The following is a 15,023-nucleotide window of genomic DNA, read 5'->3' on the forward strand; positions in this document are numbered from 1 at the left end:
GAGCTCTTGGAGCGTTGCCTCCAGGGAGACTTATCGACAAGGACAATAGGTGTACCATTGGACACAACTCACCTAGGATTGATGAGGATATTATTGAGCATCTGGGGACACCATGTTTAGTGGAGGCAGAGCCTCGAGGGGGTTATCAATAGATCCGAGGCAGAGAGGGGGTCGTCCGTAGGATTACTCTTGAGCATTTCGGCAGACTCTTGATCATACTCTTTGGGACATAACCACCCATCATCCTCCAGTGTTGCTTACAGTCACAGAGGGTTTCGCTGTTGCCCTTTGACACTCTCCATTCAGGCCGCAGGGAATGGGAGGCTCACCCTAGGCTGTTGGATGAGACATCGCGTGTCATGGGTCGAGATGATTAGCATTCTCTGGCAGGAGCTGGTTGGAGGTGGCATGGGTAGGCCATCGAACCAGATATTGTATGGAGATAGTGTTCTCCCATTGAGGTTTAGGACTCAAGGGTCACAGAGGATCGACACAGCAGAGATATCCCCTCTAGCATGTGTGGAGTTAGGGTGCTCAAGTCTACCAGGATATACAAGGGGACATGACGCGTCATTGTGGGGTCACTAGCAGAGTGGCGGACACTTTGGCACATGCGAGATACCATATGTTACAGGGTGGTATGACAGTAGGCAGTGGTACACAAGATTGCACATAGTCAGGTCGTAGCGTCCAGTGTTATATAGAGGGATGTGGCCTGAATCCTGATGCATATAGACCCAATCCTAGGCCATAACACCTAGTGGTGTGTAGGGCTATGCAGCGAGGAGCATGGAGATGCATGGTGGTATACCACAACATTCCGGTTTACACTATGGGGTAGGAGGAGTGTTAAAATTGGAAACTAGGGCCAAACTCCATGCGGGTCTTCTTATTTATCGCAACTGATATTTTTCTTGGATTCCTCTTGCCGAGAGGTGTAGGATTGATCTGAAGATCATCCGATTCCGACATGTATTCATGGATATATGAATTTGTTTGTGTTATGTGACAATTCATCAAGGTCGACCAACAACCAAATTACCCCAACCTATCCTCAACGTTTTATTATAAATAAAAGAGGACTTCAAGTCATTTGTCACTCACTTCACTCATGATCTCTCTCCACTCGTTTTGGGTTTTGGTGGCAAGAGAGGTCTAGATGATGAAGCCCTAGACGCAGGAGGAAAGGAGACAGTCTGGCCGTAGTCAAGAAGGGTTCTATACGCTGTAATAAGATGCCCTAGCCACAGTCCAAACTAGGAGTTCAAGCTATTGTTCAGTTGTGCCCTAATCCGCTGTCAAGGAAGGGCTAATGCTGCCCTAAATGTAGTCCTAAAGGAGGAGACATAGCCGCAGCCTTGGAGGAGCCCTAGCTGCAGTTAAACGTGCCCTAGTTGCAGTCAAGGAGGAGGCCTAATTAATAGTGAAGTGCAAGCCCTAAACGCTATCAAGAAAAGGCTCCAATACACAGTCAGTGAATGCTCTAATACGCACTTAAGGAGAGCCCTAATCTGCAGTCCAATCAAGGTCACCTAGCCGAGTTTTATACATTGTCCTAAAGAGATCAATCCACAGTCCTAATTTGCCCTAGCCGCAGTCAAAGAAGGAGGTTCCAGCCACAGCAAATGGAGGTCTCAAGCAGCTGTCTAGTTGTGCCTTAAGCCGCAGTAGGAGAAGCCCTTATACGCAGCTCTAAGAGACCTAGTTACAATCATCTAAGCTGTTGTCATAATGCCACATTGCTGTAGGTGACAATGTGGCCTATTTGAGGACTGTTTGGGCATGTTAGTGTTGTTCTTGAGGGGCAGAAGAATCCGCAAAAAGGAGGAGCTAGGATCTACTGTTTAAGGGTTGTTTGGATCCCTAAGCTACAACCAAGAAGTACCCTAACCAGTCATCATGTTGACAGCATCAAGTCTCTTATTGACTGTGTCCTAGAAGTGTGGTGATAGTGCAGTGTTGAGGCTGTTCATCAGGACAATTTATAAGGCTGGTAAGCTACAATCATATTACATTAATGAAATTTGTCCTAGACCAAAGTTCAGATCAGCATACACAGATTGAGTCAAGTCCTTGTAGGACTTACACTGCTGCATTGATATTATTTGTTGATTGAAGACCAGAGGCCATACTTGCTGCTGGGCTAGGCCGTAGGCCATAGCCAGCAACAAACGCTTGTTCTTAGGATTGCACAAGTGGTGGAGCCTCACCTCGAAGACCTGCATTGTTGACTGTATGAAGGAAGAGGACTGAATGTTGAAGACCTATCTCATGAAGCATTGACAACTAGTGCAACAAGAAGACATCAGAATTCTGGGAGATTTCTTGGGTCAAGATTTGACTATGTTTGGCTCAGTTTGATGAGCATCTTGTTGATGCCACTTGCATAAAAGATTCAGTCCTGTTTGACCTCTCTGGTCAAGGCTTTAATACTGTTGTCACAAAATATCAAATTTGTATATTTGTACTATCTCTCTCTCTCTGCTGAACTATTGAAGAATATAAGAAGAATTGATCAAGGGTTTCCCCACAATGGGGTTTGTCCCTGGCTGGTGCCACATCTTGTGTCCTCTTGTCTTGGCTTGTTTTCCACTGTTTATGTTTATGTTCTATCTGCACTTTACTATCATGCTGATGTGATTGCTAATCTGAATATTGATATTGGGCTAATATGAAAAATTGAATTAAATTGCGCTAAGCATAGAACATGCCTGAATTTAACAAGGAGTGACTTGCATCACATTGAGGATGTGCGGGGAGTAACAAGTGCAGTGACACAGGATGGTATAGCCGTAGCCGGGGGTATCCAGTGGTGTACAGGGACAGGTTGTGGCGTACAGTGGCATGTCGAGGAGTGCAGTGGTACTTGGTGGTATGCAGTGACACATGATGTGGCGCAGCGGGCTCTTGGAGCATTGCCTCCAGGGAGACTTATGGACAAGGACAATAGGTGTACCATTGGACGCAACTCACCTAGGATTGATGAGGACATTGTTGAGCATCTGGGGACACCATGTTTAGTGGAGGCAGGGCCTCGAGGGGGTTATCAGCAGATCCGAGGCAGAGAGAGGGTCGTCTGTAGGATTACTCTTGAGCATTCCGGCAGACTCTTGATCATACTCTTTGGGACATACCCACCCATCATCCTCCAATGTTGCTTACAGTCGCAAAGGGTTTGGTTGTTGCCCTTTGACACTCTCCATTCAGGCAGCAGGGCATGGGAGGCTCACCCTAGGCAGTTGGATGAGACACCGTGTGTCATGGGTCGAGAGGAGACTCTCCAGTTGAGACACTTGGTAGGTGCATGAGTTGACGGTTACAGGCTTAGGGATGGCATGGTTGATTGTCGAGGTAGCATATGTTCCACCCTTCAGCTCACACTTGGGGAGGTGACCGAGAGGGAGTTACATGGTGCTTTTTCAGCTGGACAACTCGAGGAGTTAGGTGAGCATGAGGTACTGAGGACGGTAGTCCTTGTTTGCAAGATGATGCTTAGGCTTCCAGCAGTACCTGGGCACATCATCACAAGCTGGGATAACAGATCTCACTGTGTGATTTGGCAAGTACAAAGTAGTTGGATATTCACGACATAGGTTCTTGATGCTCGGTGCCTACCTATTGGGTACCTACAAGAGGCAGAGACAGGGCATAGAGGGGTCCCAACAGCTAGCAGCATATCACAACGACAGGCAAAGAGGATTGGGTGTTGTGGACCTCCGATATGGTTATGGGATCCAGGGATCTAGTGGATTGGTGGGATACTCCACTGCTAAGTGAGCATGATCGGGATAACAGGCGGACTGATTCATTCACAGGCAGACACATGGGGGATCATTGAAGCCCTCATCATAGGATGAGGCAAATTGTTGCTTAGGATTGGAGATAGCCATGGAGTGATAAGCACTGGCTCTGTTGAGTCACTTTGGCGGGATGGGCCTAGCCTCGATCATTGCATAGATTATGGCCGAGAGTTATGGGAGAGGAGGCTCTGGTACGAGCATGCTAGGCAGTCAATCATGACCAGAGTGTCATGATGTCAACAGGATAGGTTCCTTCTACGATGGGCAGGGGATTTTGGCATAGTAGGGTTGAGCAGTTCAACTACTCGTAGAGGTGAGCTCGTTTCTACAGGGGAGGGTCATTTAGATCTTCCATTTGGTTTTAGTGATTCATTGATGGTGTGGGGAACTTCACCGATGTGGCAGGGTGATCGATAGGAGGAGATCAGGGGAGGCCTGGGTAGACGAGGGTTCAATCCCACCAGGATTGGATTGCATCTTCAGGAGTTTACTCTTAGAGTGCATGAGATGGACTACTCAGAAGGGAAATTTCATGGGGAGTTGGGCAGAGTCCTACATTATAATGATGCTCTACTTATTGCTAGTATGCAGAGGGCTTTTGGTACCTGTATCTGGTTGGATAGCAAGTGGAGCAAGGTGTGTTTTACATTGATTAGAATGGCTTGGGATCCTAGTATCGAGGGATTCCTTCATGTCGGGACAATGTTGAGATTGGGGATGACTCAATGATACATTTGGGACCCTGGTATTATTGGTGGTTACAGTGGTGATCAATAGTTAGCGAGGCACTTGTTTAGGCATTGCTTGAGGACAAACAATTTTTGGCAGGGAGGATTGTAATGTCCCTTCCTAAATTATTTTCGAAAATAATTTATTTCTACATTTTGGGGGCCAATTTTGGTGAATACGGAGCCCATTTGATTTTTGATAGAAGACTTAGGAGTTAGAGGAAAATTAATTTTATTTTATTTTGTTTTGTTAATGATATGTGGGGACAACCCACATAAGAAATATGCACTCCCTAAGCCAATGTTTTGAAATGCATGAGAGGGAAGAAAAGGCAGGAAGAAAGGCTCCATGAAAGTTATAAAAGGAAGACAACACACTTCATTTGACATTCTTGGCTTATCACATTTGATTCCGTTGCTCGAGTTGTTTAGCTAGGTCACTTGTTTAGCAAGAGTTTTCCAAGCGGATAACTCACCCTTTCTTTGGGGGACTTCGAGTGCCACCCTAGAGAGGTTCATTAATTATTATCCGGAGGAGATTTGTAGAGATATTTCCAGCATTTGTATTCAGTTCGCTCGAACAATGCGTATTTTTGGAGGACACAGTAGTGGATCTAGTGTGGCCATTGCAGCGTTCTTCCGGAGGGCTATTGCCGAGAGAAATTAAGAGAAGGATCAATAGATTTGTTGGCTATTGGGTGAGTTTGAGGGCTGAAAGTGACAACAATATTCATGAGTGATTTTGCAGACTCTGTGGCCAGCGCAGAAGAGAGAAACTGGGCATACGTGGGAGATAGAGTTTCAGCCATTGGGGCTATTGCTTGCTAGGAGAAATAAGGGAAGTATTAGTGGAGTTGATTGCTACATTTCATGAGTGTCTGGGGTGGATTTTTCTGGTGGTTTGATAGAGAATGTGCTTCAACAACTATTGGAAAGTGTAGGAATTTTGGGGGTCGATTTTGGAAGTTCAAAATCAGGCCAAACCATTTCTGTGGGTTTTGCCTGAGGAGCCTAGATATAAATTTGCAGAATTTTCTAAGCACCGAAGGTGGGTTTTTCAGTCATATCTTTGTAGTAGACAATGTAGAATTGTTGGGGATTGCGCAATGCCTTTTGGGGGTCAATTTTGGGAGGTCAAAATAAGGCCAAAACATTTCTGGTTTTTGACAAGGAGCTCAGAAATAATTTTGCAGAATTTTCTGAGCACCGGAAGTGGGGTTTTCAACCATATCTTTGCAGCAAACAGTGCAGATTTGTTGGGGCCCCAGAGCAGCAGTTAGACAGTTTTTGGGTTATCGTTGCTTCCCCTGGGCATTGCTCCACTGGCCAAAAAGGCAAGCCCAATTGCATTCCTTCCATATATTTATACTCTTGCACCAATTATAATAAAATGGCTCAGTTGCTTCCATATTTCTGATTGTTCTGGGTGTTTACTAAATTGTTTTAAAATTTCTGTGGTGTAAATTTGCTATTTGCTTGCATATCATTGTTTTTCTTATTTTGGAACATTACAGAATTTGTTATGATTTGACCATATCTACTCATCATTTTGAGGAGGGTGTCCACCTTCTTGACCTATTGATTGGATGGATTTTGTACGTGCGGCATTAGTCCAGCATATTGTATTGTTGTTGATTTCTCCTCTCAAGTTAGTTGTAGGATATTAGTTTTTTGAGCATAGATATAGGCTTAGTTATTGATCTATTGCTATTACTATTTTATTGATGGAGTTGTTGAGCTATAGATATATAAATAAGAAGTTCGTTCAATTGTAATGTTGTTGAAAGCTTTTGGAATAAAATTGTTCTTTTCCTTGTCTAAAGCTTGTTTGGAAGTGGATATACAACTTTGGTGGTATATGTGTGGCGAATATTCTTGGTGCATATTTGGATTGTCAAAGTTGATTTGGTAGCCACAAAGGATCAGCCTTGCTACATTGGAAGAGGTAATTCTAAATCCTATTTGTTACTTTGTCTTAAAGAGAAGAAACTCATGCCCCATATGTCCTTTTGTGAGCAAATGCATGGTTTTTATCTTTAGATAAAGACCCTTTTGGATCAATTTGGTTGTGGAGGTCACCATAGAGCCCCTTTCATTCCACTAACTTGAAATATCTTGCTTGCCAAATCTGGGGGTGCTAGAAGCTTCTATTTTATAGCCAAATCAGCCTCTAGATCTCTTAAAGACGACTTGTCCTCTGAAGTTGCATGCATGACGCCATAGCCCAAACATGTCAAGGCATTGATCTTCCTTTAAACTAACCACAAAAAATCTCAGAATTTCATTTTAGTTTTCTGTTTAGGTAAATCTGAAATTCACAGCTGATAAAACCCTTGGAAAAGATTGCATTGTTGAGTCATTTGAACCTTAAACACATGTATTAAGTTGGTTCATTGATCATAGAAGCAAATCGTTGTTTTATAAAGTCTTGCCTGATTTTGCTAGATCTAGCATTGGTTTACTACTGTTTTATATTTCTGGGAAAGGCATTTTGGAAGTCTGATTTAATTCTGAAATCTCAGCGAATAAGATCACTAAAACAGATTGTAAATTGACTTATTGTTTCTAGAAGGAAAATCTATGATTTTTATGTGACAAATCCTAATTGATTTGTTTGTTTGACTTAAGGTTAATAGTTATTTTTGGGTAGCTGTGGGAGGTGTTGTACCAATTTTGTCACAAGTCCAAGGAAGCAGTATACTATTTTTTCTCAAGGATCAGAATCATTAGCCAGCCAATTGTTATATCATTGTAAACCCAATTTTCTGCAAGTTATGTTGTAAATGATGCTAGTGTGACTGCTTAATTATGTAACAACACTTAGGTAAGCCTTTGATTTTGGCAACGCGTTTCATTTTAGGAGATTTCTTAACCTCACTGAATTATGTATGTTTCTAAACACATATAATCAACAGAGTTTTTCCTCCAACTTAAACCCCAAAGCTAGAGTAGAATTCATTGACTGTTGATTTTTGGTAGCATCGGATGTGCTCTAAGCCTCAAAATTTGCAGGGAGGCTAGGACACATGTATTCCGCAATACCCAAAAATCATTTTGGAAAATTCCACACAAAGATAGTTTTATTAAAATAATTAATCATTTATAATGGGTGCATAAGTCTAAACTTAAGAAATTAAAATAATTAAAGGGTATTAATCAAACTGAGAGTGAAATTTCTAGAAAAAGATGATGATCAAGTCAAAATGATCTGAGCCATTGATTAGAATCTAATATGGGCCGTTGATTGATTAATGAGAGGATTATAAGAAGAGGCTTGATGGGCATTTGGAAATCACATCAGAGAGAGATCAAGAGATCGACTTTTTCAGAGAAGGCAGTGCAACAGTTGCTAGAGAATTGGTTGAGGAGATTTCTTTCAGTGGGAGGCAGGGATAGTTTCCGGGGGAAGTTTTCCTAGACCGGAGAGTACAAGGTAGAGAGGGTAGAGAGACGTCCAGAGAGGCTGACACAGGGCCACGTAGAGTTATGTTGTGGTAGCACAGAGCTTCAGAGGAAGATCAAAATTCTGCTGAGGAACAATGAAGATCTAGTGCTGGAGTTGGGGTGTGACACTGGGAGGCCTGAGCGCTGAAGTTTCCAGCCAACAGAGGATTAGAAGGAGGTGCAACGCAGTCCTAGCTGTAGTGACAGTGATTGCGTAGGCTTGACGCAATACTGCGCAAAGGCTCACCTCCAACGCAGATCAATGTCGGTTCCTCCAGTGACAGTGTGAGATCATCTCACTACTCTTTTTGCCTAGTTTCCCTTTGTATTGGATAGCCAGTTGGGCATCGAATAAATTGTACTCATAATTGCTACTGTTTAATAATAAAACCCTCAGTTGTTGCACCGGTTTTCCTGCATTGGGTTTTTTCGGGGACTTTTGTCCAAAAACAACGATGTCAGTGTTGTGTAATTCTTTCTTGCTTAGTTTCTTGTTTCCGCTTATAATTTAATTGGTGAAAACTGCAGTGTATTAGTTTTGGTGTTTACTGTAGGAAACAGTAAATAATTTGTTCAGTAATTAATAAATAGAAGGAACTTAATTAGTTGTTGTAGTGGTGATTCGGGTAATCGAATTTTCACATGGTTTCAGAGCTGTAGGTGAAGCAAGAGAGCAGAACCGGAAGAGCCCAACGCTGAAGAGAAGGAGGGTTGAAGTTCTGCGTAGGCAGCAAATTGAATCCCCAGAGGGATTGCGCAGTCCAAGCTAGAAGGGCAAGATTTTCGTGGAAAGTCTCTCTGAGTGAGTCGGTAAAGAGAAATATTTCCAGTTCGATATTTGTTAGCGGCAGAGGGAGCAGCGCAACAAAAGCTTCAACGCAAAGCAGTTTTCTGGTGAGACGAAGATTTCCGTAACAGTTGCTGGGGCAGAAAAGCGTCAGAAGGAATGAGACACCGTTGAGGGAATTTCTTCCTTAGAGAATTCCTAGCCAGGGAATTTGATTTCTCTATTGTTGAGCATTAGCAGAGAGGAGCAAATCTACTAAATCCAGTAGAGAGTGCGTAGGCTAGCCTAGTGCTATGCAGAGGAGAGAGGAGGTAGTTCGACATTTCATTGGCAGAGATGGCAGCTAGTGGGTTAAGAGATCAGGATCGGTTGGAGGGTGCATCAAACTATGTGATCTGGAAGGCAAGGATCTCATGCCTTCTGGATGAGCACGATCTCAAAACCTATGTCGACAGTGTGGTAGCTGTACCCGTGGATCTAGATCCGCTCAAAAAGTACAAGGCTGAAATGGCGAAGGCCAAACGATTGATCCTCGATGGAGTGAGAGATCACGTAGTATGTCACATTGCCGGCAAGGATACTGCCCCACAAATGTGGGAAGCATTGGCCACGCTATACGAAGGATCTTCCGAATAATAGAAGATGTACTTGGAGCAGAAGATGAGATCCACACAGATGCAGAAGGGGGAACACATTGATCCGTTCCTAACAAAGCTTCAGGAAATCTGAGACTCGTTGGCAGCTGTGGGGTCAACACCTCAGCCTATCGAGATGGTGAGGCTGGCCCTGAATTCAATCTCAGAGGAATGACAAATATTTGTCTAGATCATCTTAGGCAGAGAAAGATTGCTAGATTGGGAAGAGGTGTGGGTCGCTCTTTAGTAGGAAGAGATGAGGAGAGAGTTAGTCAAGTGCAAACTTGATAGCAACAACAACAGTGGGACGAATCCCAAGGAGGAGGAAGAAAATACAGCCCTTGCATTAAAGGGGCAACAAGAGCAGCGAAAGAAGAAGAAAGATGTCTCGAAGATCAAGTGCTTTTGCTGTGGTGAACTTGGTCACTACGCTACACAATGTCCTCTCAAGAAGAAGGACAAAGACGAGAAGCATGATTCGAAGGCTGCATCCACAAAGATCGAGGAGGAGAAGTTTGCCATGGTTGCCCGAATACCTCCAGGGGAGAGGTGGGGCGATCTAGTACTATAGTTCGAAAGAACTGCAGATGGGCAGGATCCTTGAGGAGTCCACCTCTTGGATCAATACCTTGCTACGGGAGCCTAGATCAGAAGTAGCAGGATGGACCAGTGTTAGTTGGTGCAGAGGAGTGCCAAACTGACAGTTGCAATGGCTAGGAGCGATAGAGACTTAGCAACGCAGAGCAGAATTGGTAGCAGTGCAGTTGGCATAGTGTAGAGTCAGCAACAGCGCAAAGACTAGCATTAGTCAGAACTCCAGCAATAGATGCATCATGCTGAACACTTGTTCAATAATTTTGGATGATTTTTCGTTGCTGAAGCCTGATGCAATAGAAATAACAGTTGGAGAAGCTTGCAGTGCAGATGCAATGATGGCAGTGGCAGTGCCAGCAATAACATAGATGCAAAACTTATGAGGGCTGTAGTACAGATGCAATGTTGGAAGTTGCAGGGTCAGTAGCAGTACAGATGCAACATTTGCGCAATAGTTGGTGGGTAACAATGTCAGACATCAACAACGCAGAGGGAGATGTTACAGAGAAGGGTGATGCTTCAACAATTTGCATTACTAGAGCACATTCCTCGCTAAGGAGTGTTGATTTCTGGTAGCATCGAATGTGCTCTAACCCTCAAAATTTGCAGGGAGGCTAGGACACATGTATTTCACAATGCCCAAAAATCATTTTGTGAAATTCCAACCAGAGACAGTTTTATTAAAATAATTAATTATTTTTAATAGGTGCCTAAGTCTAAACTTAGGAAATTAAAATAATTAAAGGGTATTAATCAAACTGAGGGTGAAACTTCTAGAAGAGGCTGAGAATCAAGCCAAAATGATCTGAGCCATTGATTAGAATCTAATCTGGGTCGTTGATTGATCAACGAGAGGATTATAAGAAGAGGCTTGATGGACATTTGGAAATCATATCACTGAGAGATCAAGAGATCAAATTTCTCAGAGAAGGCAACACAACAGTTGTTAGAGAATTGATTGAGGAGATTTCTTGCAGTGAGGGGCACAGATAGTTTCCGGGGGAAGTTTTACTGGACATGAGGGTACAAGGCAGAGTGGGCGAAGAGACGTCCAAATAGGCTGACGCAAAGCTACACTGTGGCAACGCAGAGCTTCAGAGGAAGATCGAAATTCTGCTGAGGAACAGTGAGGATCTAGTGCCAGAATTGGGGTGTGAGATTGGGAGCCCTGAGAGATGAAGTTTTCAATCAACAGAGGATCAAAAGGAGGTGCAGCGTAGTCCCAACTGCAGTGACACAGTGATTGCGTAGGCTTGACGTAGTTCTGCGCAGAGGAAGTGCAAAGGCTTACCTCCAACGTAGATTAGTGTCGGTTCTTCCAGTGACAGGGTGAGATCATCTCACTACTCTTTTTGCCCAGTTTCTCTCTGTATCAGATATCCAGTTGGGCATCTAATGAATTGTACTTAGAATTGCTACTGCTTAATAATAAAACCCTCAGCTGCTGCATCGGTTTTCCCGCATTGGGTTTTTCCAGGGACTTTTGTCCAAAAACAACGGTGTAATGTGTTGTGTATTTCCCTCTTGCTTAGTTTCTTATTTCCGCTTATAATTTAATTGGTGAAGACTGCAGTGTATTAGTTTCGATGTTTACCATAGGAAATAGTAAATAATTTGTTTAGTAATTAACAAATAGAAGGAACTTAATCATTTTCTGCAGTGGTGATTCAGGTAATCAAATTTTCGCATTGACAAGGTCTTAGGTGGGTCCTAGTGTTATATCGAGTCTTTGTAAAAGTGGTTTGGAAATAACTTAAGCTATTTGGCTAAATTATTTTATTACAAATCACTTGGTTTATACTAGATAATATTGTGTCGCATAATTGGGTAATGTCATGACGGTCTATATGCGAATGTGTATTCCCCCTTTGAGGGTTGAATTATTTATAATATCTAATGTAAACAATATTTTAGTGCATGGTCCCTCATATTTAGACACCATGGCTAAAGTATTTGAGGGTGGAAAAATATTAATCTCTTCGTGTCAATTAATTAATTTTTGTGGCTAAATTAGAATTAAATCCTAAGCCTTCCTGATCGAGGTGTGTTCCAGCAAATAGGTTTTGTCGGGATCTGGGTCATGTGTAAGGCTAAAGCCGCAAGGGCCACATGGCGGCTTAACCACAACCCTCGCACGTTTGGTCAAGATGGTCATGTGGCATCACACATGAAACTAGTTAATGCAAGAAGGACTGGTCAGACTGACACCTTATCGCGGACATTGGGTGATGGTCATTCCTCATTCTCAGGCGATTGCTACGTTGTTTTGGTGTCTGGTACCAGTTTAGTGCTCCTGGGTTGCGCAAAGTTGTTCGAGAGGGAGGATTTCACGGTTGGTCACCTTGGTGTTGCTGGTTCCTCTCGCTTCATGTTTCAAGTCACCGGTATGTTATTTCTCTTCGCCCTTCTTATCACTCGCCCCCTGCGACCTATACTCCTGTGTCAATTCAATGAGGAAGTTTATATAATTTGGAACTTGCAAGCATTTGGAAACTTTGTCGAGAATTATGGAAGGATCACTCTGGGTTTTATTATCAGCGGTCTACTTTCTATGTAATTGTTTTTGTCCTTTTTGGAATATTACTATCTCGCATGGGGATGTATTGTATTTCTTTGGCATGGAGCTTTTTATATGTCACATGTTTAGATGTTTGTGCTCGTAGTTTGGTCCATTCGCTGTCTCTGAAAGTATGTAAGATTTAGGGTTTCCTGCGTATGGTTCCTCTTGTTTTACTTTTGTGTCTGGTCTTAAGAGGGCTCGGGGAGCCTAGGTATGTTGTTTTCGACCTTTGCAGGCAGACCCATCTCATTCTCAGTTCAATTCTTGGTTTTTGGCCTAACGCTCAGTATTCTATGCCTTTATGCTGTGATAACTTGCCAGCTATTCACTTACTGTGTAATTGTCAGGACCTCAAGTTGTCTGACTGCTTCATGCTCGAGGCCTTGGCCATTTATTATAGGGTTTTGCATTCCCATACAGGTTACTTAAGTGGCAGTATGGTTCGTCCTTTCTCTAGTTTGGGCTCCTCGGCGAGGGGCAGTCGAGGTCGTGAAAGAAATGTTGGGAGGCGAGGTGCAAATAGTCAAGCCTAGCCCCACCAGTCGAGGGGTAGGGGCCGCAAATCTGCCTCTAGGCTAATCCACGATGTTTCCCAACCCTATCAGACAGGCACCCCATCACAGGTTTGTCAGCTTATCTCAAATTGGGAGACAAAACTTAACCAATAGGCGGAAGCTGAGATTCAATTGGAAGATTGGAGAGACTTGGTTCCCGACCTTGGCCACTCCAAAGGTCGTACTTCTCAATACAAGCATACTGTTTACCTCTACTGGTTAATGAAGAACATTGTGGCCAAAGCCATAATGAACCATCCAACTGGCTTTGTTAAGTCTGATCATGACCTTCAGGAAATTCCTTTCAACTTGTTTAGTTTCAAATCCAGCAGCAGAATGTCCACCTTAGCCGCATTGGGAAACACATTATGTGCCTCCCCCTATTTAAATTACCTGGTTTGAGTGCGAAAGATCCAACTCTCGCGGATACCTTCGATGAAAGCAGTATGCTTGGCTTTGTTTTTGTTTAAATTTTGATTAACACTATATGGCGAATCTCCCAACTATGATGTTATGTTTAAGCTACTTAGATCTTAGAAGGATTCAAGACATCCAGTCTGTAAGGTACTATTAGACAATCTTACACTCTTATGTTTTTGGATGGCTTATAATGTTGTTCGGTGGCCAACATACCTGGTTTCCCTCCGGGCAGGTTGAGGCCACTGAACTACTTGATTTATGGTTGTAACTTGCTTTTCGAAGAATATGAATGAAAAGGTCTTGCCAAGCTTACAAAAAATAAAATAAAATTCGTAAGCCAGAAAATTAATTAATTTAGAGTAAAAAAATAATTATAGAGAAATTTATATTTCTCCAAGTGGAAAATAATAAAAAAATTCATAGGTCAAAAAGAAGTCAATTTTTGGAGGCCCCCACCAAAGCAAAAATGGTTATTTTAAGAAAAATTAAGCACTTGGGCTTTGGTGGTTAAGTCAAAGTCAAATTTTTGAGGAAATTAATTCAAAATATTATTTTTTGAATTAATTAAAAATGGGTTTTAAGAATAATTCGAATTTTTATTCAAAATAAATATTTTCGACGACAAAAATTAAAAGATGATCAAATTATTATCAGCTGTCAAGTTATTTTGACGGGGACCAAACCAACTAGTCGTTATTTTCCACTTGGATGATTTCTATATAAATATAAGCGATATTCTTTCTCATGTCATATTCTGATCTGTGGATATCTCTGGATGATGTAAAATTTGTGATGCTGGTATTGAGCCATTGCTTCGTTGGGAACGTTTTAATATCATAATAGAAAGACTTTGGGGTTCAGTTCATGGTGTTCTTGTTCCATTGATTTGTGGCATGTTTTAGTTATGTGCTAATCCTATATTGTGCTACATTGTTATATGAATTGTTATTTCATTTGTCAGTGATAAGACATTCTATTGGTAAAAAATAATTTTTATCTTAGGTGATTTGATTCACCATATGATCTAACGATTCGATTTGAGAAAAATTATAGAGATCTGCAGGTACACTAGCCGTTGGGCTCCAAGTTCACAGACTGTGGGAAAGATTTGACTGTGTTTGGGTGCTATGAATTTTTATATGGTATTCTAACTTTGCCAAAAAATATTCTAACTTTTCAAAAAATACATTTATCCATTGACATTATTCATAATTTATTTCTCAAAATAAATAATTTGCAAACATTGTATATTTGTCAATATTTTGTAAATAATTTTGTAAATTATTTCTAACCCTTATTTGTGTTGAATTTTGGTATCGGAGGACAGGTGGTTCCCTAAGGCTTTGATCTTTGGCCTAGGGAAAAGTGTCCAAAAGAATTTAATTTTTCTCCTAAAGTGACTTTATAATTTTTATAAAGTTAAATATAATTTAAAAGTGACTTTAAGTGATAAAGTTACTAAAGTCTAATTTTAAAGTGACTTTATTAAAGTCAATGTAAA

General features: G+C 41.9%; 1 protein-coding gene across 1 annotated transcript in view; it reads left to right on the plus strand.

Moving 5' to 3' along the window:
- The window catches only part of LOC149146099 (uncharacterized), a 47,135-nt gene extending 40,663 nt beyond the window's left edge, over positions 1–6,472 (plus strand). The window contains exon 2 of the mRNA XM_089447844.1: positions 6,352–6,472. Within this exon, the coding sequence (XP_089303970.1) occupies positions 6,352–6,440 (89 nt within the window). The 3' untranslated portion in view covers positions 6,441–6,472. The remainder of the gene's footprint in view (positions 1–6,351) is intronic.
- Positions 6,473–15,023: the final 8,551 nt, after the last annotated feature.

Source organism: Pinus tabuliformis, chromosome X (genome assembly GCF_031772625.1).
Source record: "Pinus tabuliformis cultivar Carrire ecotype Pingquan chromosome X, CPIR1, whole genome shotgun sequence".
Lineage (NCBI taxonomy): Eukaryota > Viridiplantae > Streptophyta > Pinopsida > Pinales > Pinaceae > Pinus > Pinus tabuliformis.